We start from the raw sequence: 6,344 nt of genomic DNA on the forward strand, positions 1-6,344 counted from the left end.
TTTATAGGTAAGTAGCTGCAAAGACTAGAGAAAAAAAAATCTTAATCTCCGCTCTGGGGAGAAGAAAAACAGAGTTGCTTTCTTTGTCGTTAAAAATTGCACAGTAAATATATGTGCTTTTCTTTGAGTTTTTTTTTCTACAACCCCACTCTTTGAGTTTCACAGGTTGTAAATCTTTCTTCTCTTTGTTTGTTCCTCAGATCTGCAGTTGTGATGATACATTCCAGGAGCTTCTGAAGAGTTTCAGACATAAATGACGTCGCTTCCAGCTGCCTTTGGGGACATTTAGAAGTGAAATAAAGGAGACAAACCAACCCAAACATATGAAAGAGTTAATATCAGACTGAGGACTAGGTTCCTCTCCATTTCTGCGACAAACATCATCACACGTTTGACACAAAATACTGGGAAACAGAATGCCAGCCAAGACACCCATGTACTTAAAGACATCCACACCAAAGCGAGGGAAGAAGCAGAAAATACGGGACGTTCTTTCAGGAGACATGATAAGCCCGCCGCTGGGTGATGTGCGTCACAGTGCCCATGTCGGGCCTGAGGGAGAAGGGGACATGTTTGGCGATGTGGGATTCTTGCAAGGCAAACTCAATATGCTTCCAACCCTCAATCAAACGCCCGGCTCTCGTTCTCACAGCATTGACAAAAGAATGGATGAGATCTTCGATGTGAACAGCAAGAGCCACACTTACCATCGCAGTCATAATTCGCATCACAATTCTTTCCTCAAAACCACCATCTCCATGCCGGTGTTCATCGCTCCTGTGCAACCTCCTCCTAAACCCCCACGTCTGCATTTAGACGAGCAGCCGTCCCCTGTTCATAAGCAGCAGAATCACCATCACAGTCCGACGCAGCAGCGCTCCATGTCTGTGTGTGAGGAAGGGATTGGGAAGCGCAGGGATCCCTGTCGTGACCTCACTCTCTCCGCCTCCATCGCTGTCCTGCCACACCTGGTGCCTTCCACGGGCTCCTTATCCGAGGCTTCCTCGGATGACTCCATGTCAGAAGGCTGCGGTCCGCTGGAGCCAAAACTAGGCTTGAGTCTGGACTCTGATGCAGGGCTTAGTAATGAGGACCTGCGGAGCGAACACTGTGAATCTCCGGCTATCTCACCCAGCATGTCACGCTCGGAGTCTCTTATGGGTTTGGACCTGGACCTGGGACCATCCATTTTGGAGGATGTTCTTAGGATCATGGACCGTTATAAGAGTGTGGAAGAGAGACATGAGATATAAGGGGACTCTTTTAGATACTGTAATATAGGCGTTAGCTCACCCATGGCATCTTATTATGCCTGTTTCAGAGGACAATGAAAGAATTGGAATGAGCAATAGCTGGCTGTGCCACAGATGCTGCAGAGTTATGGCATATTTTTAGGCAATAATCTTTACAGCTTCGACTCTGAAAAATACAATCCATCAATCTATTCATTTCCATAAGGTGATCCAGTCATAGCACAACATTGTTAATTGATAACATAACAAGAGCAGTGTTTTGCTGGGTTTTGGTCATTTTAGGCTAACTGGAGGTGTAAAATATTTAAGCATTTTTATATTTGCTATTACTTATTAAGCTATGCTTTGCAGGGAAAGGAATTGGGATTTTGGCTATGTAGTAAATTTTCCTGGAAAAAGTCAAACATTTTGCATAAAGTATAATTTTTAGTCAATGTAGGTGACTTTTATCAAGTAATGACCCAAAATGGAGTTTTGATTTACTTCCACTGGAGTAAACATATTATGCAGATATGTAAAACATGAGATCTAGGTGATCTAAGATAATTCTTTTCCCTGCCTAATATGAGTACAAAGGAAATCACTTTGTAAAGGTTTATCTTTGATGGGGTGTTATATTACAGTATTTTATTGCATTGTGATATGAAATAAAATGATCATGTAAATAAAATATTATAAAAAGATATGCCTCTACTGTTTTAATAATAAAATACTTTCTTTCTTTCTTTCTTGTATTATTTAAAATGGAATGTTTGTGGAATGGAATAAGTATTTAATAAAAAAATATCTACATCTATTATTTTTTGTAAGTATTTCCAAAAAAAAATGTATTATTATTATTATTATTACAATTTATTTATTATTGCTTTAAAATAACTGATGGTTGGAAAGTACAACCAGTCGGGCAGAATGGTAGAATTTGTTTTTTTAGTGAAAGCTTAGTCCGGACTTCTTTTCGATTATTTAGGTCTAACCCCGAAGGTGCTAAATGTAGTTCCGCTGAAAAGATGAATTGACATGCGTATCATCCAATAAGATAACAGACTGGGGAGGGTTTTCAAGCGAACAACCAATCACAGAGCCAAAATACCTTACGCGTTTTAACTGCGACGGCTTTTCGTGCTACTAAAAACGCCTGTAAAAAAACTCTAAAAACTCGATAGAAGTCTGTTGTGTAAAATACATATGACAGTTACAATTACTGCTATATAAATGTGTGAAATTATAGAAAACTGACCACCAGAGACACCCCAGTGCTGCAAATTACTGTTAGCCAACATGAAGTGAGTAACTTACAAATGTGCAGACTGGCTATTCTCCAAACCGCTGTTTATTAAACAGGTTTTCTGCTCTAATGCCTCTTTCGTCCATTTAGGCTGAATATCGAGGGGTTATTAGTCTACTTTCCGTATGACTACATTTATCCTGAACAATACTCGTACATGCTTGAGCTGAAGAGGACGCTGGACGCAAAGGTGTGTTATAATCCATTTATTAAACCAATATCGTCATGTATGTAATATGTCAACATTAATTAAGGGTAGTTAACATGTCTTTTCACGCCGTGCCAAAAGTACCATGTGATGTAATGTGCAACACTAATCTAAAACGGGTTTAAACTGCATTTTCAGTTACTTTATACAGTACAGCACTATTATTTATTTAGAATTAAACCATTGGCAATTAGAATATTGAATGGAATTGAGTGTAAGCATCTCATGTGAAAATTAGTGCTTGTGTTTTTTTATGTTGAATAGTTGTTGTTGTTGGTGTCTTAATTATGTGTGTATAACTTATGTGTGTGTGTGTGTGTGTTTCTTATTATTATTAATGAGAAGCCAAAGGAAAATTTCCACATTGGTGGATAATAAAGTTAAATCAATCAATCATGAATGCAGTTTTTGTAGTTTTATATGAACTGAGAGACAACTATCTATCTATCTGTTTCCCCACTTTTATTATCTTGCAAAGGGTCATGGAGTTCTCGAGATGCCTTCAGGAACAGGAAAAACAATTTCTCTTCTTTCCCTCATTGTTGCTTACCAGAAGGTGAGGGATTTCTGAATGACTGTGTTATATAACTTGAAACTTCACTATAATGAGAGTCTGATAACTGCATATAATTTGATTTATATTTTCATCACTTGCAGGCTTACCCTTTAGAAGTCACCAAGCTTGTCTACTGTTCTCGCACAGTGCCTGAGATAGAGAAGGTATTCAACATTACATACATGTTTATAACCCATTGCATACTTAGTTCATGACTTATTTTTAAATTTCTTTTCAAATATGCGTTTCATCATTTAATTATATATTTATTTTCTGTAACCTCTCTGTTCTCCTGTCAGGTTGTGGAGGAGCTAAGGAAACTAATGGATTATTATGCAAAGCAAACAGGAGCGAAAAATGACTTCCTTGCACTGGCACTTTCTTCACGGAAAAACCTGTGCATTCATCCTGAGGTAGAAGCTGCTAAATGAGCAGATTTGCGTGTGGTTTCAGTAAATCTCTTTGTGCAGGTGAACTCATTAAGCGAAAGTGAATGTGTGATTACAGGTGAGCTCTCTGCGTTTTGGAAAAGAAGTAGATGGAAAGTGTCACAGTCTGACAGCATCATATATTCGTGCGCAGCATCACAGTAACCCAAGTCAACCTGTCTGCCAGTTCTATGAGGTGTGAAGCATTTCTCAAGCATTTGCTGTAGCATTTGGCCTTTTTTTCTAATCCTGGTACAATTTGTGTAAGGCCTGAATCCTTGTATGTATTTTATTGTATTCTGGAATATGAAATAATCATGAAAAATTTTACATTTTTAAAATATTTATGTTTTAAAATGATAAACATTTATTGTTATTTAATATATATATGTGTGTGTATTTATATATACATAATAAATATACTCAGAACACACACATACATTATGCAAACAAAAACTTTTATTTTGTATGCGATTAATCGTTTGACAGCACTAATTAAAATAATCATTTGCCTGTATGCAGCAATTTGATGCAGTAGGCAGACAGGTGCCCATTCCCCCTGGTATATATAACTTGGATGATCTGAAGGACTTTGGGCGTAGAAAAGGCTGGTGTCCGTACTTCCTGGCACGTTACGCAGTGAGTACTTGCTAGATTTAATATGGTGGATGTTTTCTGCAATTGATTGATGATTGCATACAATTGATTGTTGTTGCTCTCATACGTTTCTTCTTTTAGATTCTTCACGCAAACATTGTAGTGTACAGCTACCATTACTTACTTGATCCAAAAATTGCAGACCTGGTCTCGAAAGAGCTCACAAAGAAATCTGTAGTTGTGTTCGACGAGGCTCACAACATCGGTGAGTAGAAATTTGCAGTACTTGTTATGATCACCCATATCATGTGGACAGATCTTGGATATTTTAGCTGATATTGTTCCCGCTAGATAATGTCTGTATTGATTCCATGAGCGTCAACATTACCAGGAGGACTCTCGATCGCTGTCAGACTAATGTGGAAACCCTGCAAAACACCATTAGCAGGTGTGAAAAAATACTGGAAGAGTGAATTCATTAGTATTTTATTTATTACTACATGAGTAATGCCTTTCATTTCGTGCCGTCTGTTTGTGTTCTTTTAAAGAATTAAGGAAACAGATGCTGCCAAACTCAGAGAAGAATACAGGAGATTAGTTGAAGGCCTTAAAGAAGCAAATGTTGCCAGAGAAACTGACATGTATCTGTCCAACCCAGTTCTGCCAGATGAAATCCTTCAAGGTCAGATTTATTATCTACAACCCCTAAAATATTTGAGTCACACAAAAATGTCTGTCTTTGCATTAGATAAACCAAGTGGCATCTGCAAACAAATGTCATATTTCACAAAACTTTTAACTGAGCATTTTGGTGATGGCTTTCAACCAACTGGTCCCAAGTTAATTTTTAGCTGATGAATGAAGTCATCCTCCCTGTTTGACATCCAGAAATGTCCAGATACTTTTAGTGATGATCTGAACAATAAAAATACAATATCTGTTCTATAATATGAAACCTAACAGACTTCTTTTGTGATAATTTTGCTTTAAATAGCTACATTTCTTTAAATACCACTTGTTTTAAAATTTTGCTTCATTAAGTGTGGCTTAAGTATCCAAATATATTTGGCATATGTGACTCTAACTACAGAGGCTGTACCTGGCAGCATTCGCACTGCAGAGCACTTCGTGGGCTTTATAAAGCGCTTCCTGGAGTACCTGAAGGCACGTTTGCGAATCCATCATGTGGTGCAAGAGAGTGCCCCTCAGTTCCTCAAAGACATCTATGAGAAGGTCTGCATTGACCGCAAACCCCTGAGGTGAGTAAAAGAATCAAGTCTGTTTCTTCTGCCGTCCCATACTGGAAGTACTGATGGTCATTATTAAAGGGGGCATAACACACACAGTTTCACCCAATCTCATGTTAATCTTGAGTACCTATAGAGTAGTACTGCATCCTTCATATCTCCAAAAAGTCTTTAGTTTTAGCATATTTAGCATATTAAAGATACAGCTTTACGATTCTCTCCGGAAAAAGCCGAGCTCCTGGAGGCGCGCCGTGGGCGGAGCTAAAGAGTGACGACCACTTGTGCTGATCGCCAACAAAACACAAATTTGATGCTGTTTCACTTACCGTCTGCAGTTCTGAATCATGACCGGGATATTTTATAGCTGGGACCGCTCCATCTTTCAGTATCAAACGATGTGCAAATCCAGCGTCGAACTGGGCCTTGTTTATAAAACGTTCGTCAACAAACACACTTGTGAAACTCCGTTGCTGCCCCGAAAAAATAAACTGTATCCACTGTTTACATAACGCTGGGTTCTTTAGGAAGCTGAACAAAGTTATCTTTCCCCCTACAACCAAAAACACACTTCTTTGGATTGGAGACATTCTTCCCGAGCAAGTCCAGTGCAGCGTTGCCGCCGGATGAAGCACTTTGATAGGCGCGATCTTTATGGAGATAGAATTGTTGCTTAATTCCAAATAAATAGATTACGATCCATAAATAAATGTAAAGAGATTAACAAACATTAAACATATTGACAAATAAATAGAATGAGATCCACAAATAAA

The 6,344-nt window shown here is 38.4% G+C and overlaps 2 protein-coding genes across 2 annotated transcripts in view; both read left to right on the plus strand.

The window, feature by feature from the left end:
- Positions 1 to 201: 201 nt before the first annotated feature.
- LOC107743693 (cdc42 effector protein 2-like) lies at positions 202 to 1,921 on the plus strand. The gene has a single exon (XM_016557067.1). It carries the CDS (start codon positions 417 to 419, stop codon positions 1,251 to 1,253), a length of 837 nt encoding a protein of 278 aa, XP_016412553.1. The 5' UTR covers positions 202 to 416; the 3' UTR covers positions 1,254 to 1,921.
- Positions 1,922 to 2,364: 443 nt separating this feature from the next.
- ercc2 (excision repair cross-complementation group 2) overlaps positions 2,365 to 6,344 on the plus strand; it is a 10,025-nt gene continuing 6,045 nt past the window's right edge. Inside the window, exons 1-11 of the mRNA XM_016557068.1 lie at positions 2,365 to 2,536; positions 2,629 to 2,728; positions 3,225 to 3,302; positions 3,404 to 3,466; positions 3,602 to 3,715; positions 3,810 to 3,926; positions 4,253 to 4,369; positions 4,469 to 4,592; positions 4,679 to 4,775; positions 4,876 to 5,009; positions 5,418 to 5,586. Coding sequence (XP_016412554.1) covers positions 2,532 to 2,536; positions 2,629 to 2,728; positions 3,225 to 3,302; positions 3,404 to 3,466; positions 3,602 to 3,715; positions 3,810 to 3,926; positions 4,253 to 4,369; positions 4,469 to 4,592; positions 4,679 to 4,775; positions 4,876 to 5,009; positions 5,418 to 5,586 — 1,118 coding nt within the window. The 5' untranslated portion in view covers positions 2,365 to 2,531. The remainder of the gene's footprint in view (positions 2,537 to 2,628; positions 2,729 to 3,224; positions 3,303 to 3,403; positions 3,467 to 3,601; positions 3,716 to 3,809; positions 3,927 to 4,252; positions 4,370 to 4,468; positions 4,593 to 4,678; positions 4,776 to 4,875; positions 5,010 to 5,417; positions 5,587 to 6,344) is intronic.

The sequence above is a fragment of the Sinocyclocheilus rhinocerous genome, unplaced genomic scaffold, assembly GCF_001515625.1.
Source record: "Sinocyclocheilus rhinocerous isolate Xijiao unplaced genomic scaffold, SAMN03320098_v1.1 scaffold166, whole genome shotgun sequence".
NCBI classification, from domain to species: domain Eukaryota; kingdom Metazoa; phylum Chordata; class Actinopteri; order Cypriniformes; family Cyprinidae; genus Sinocyclocheilus; species Sinocyclocheilus rhinocerous.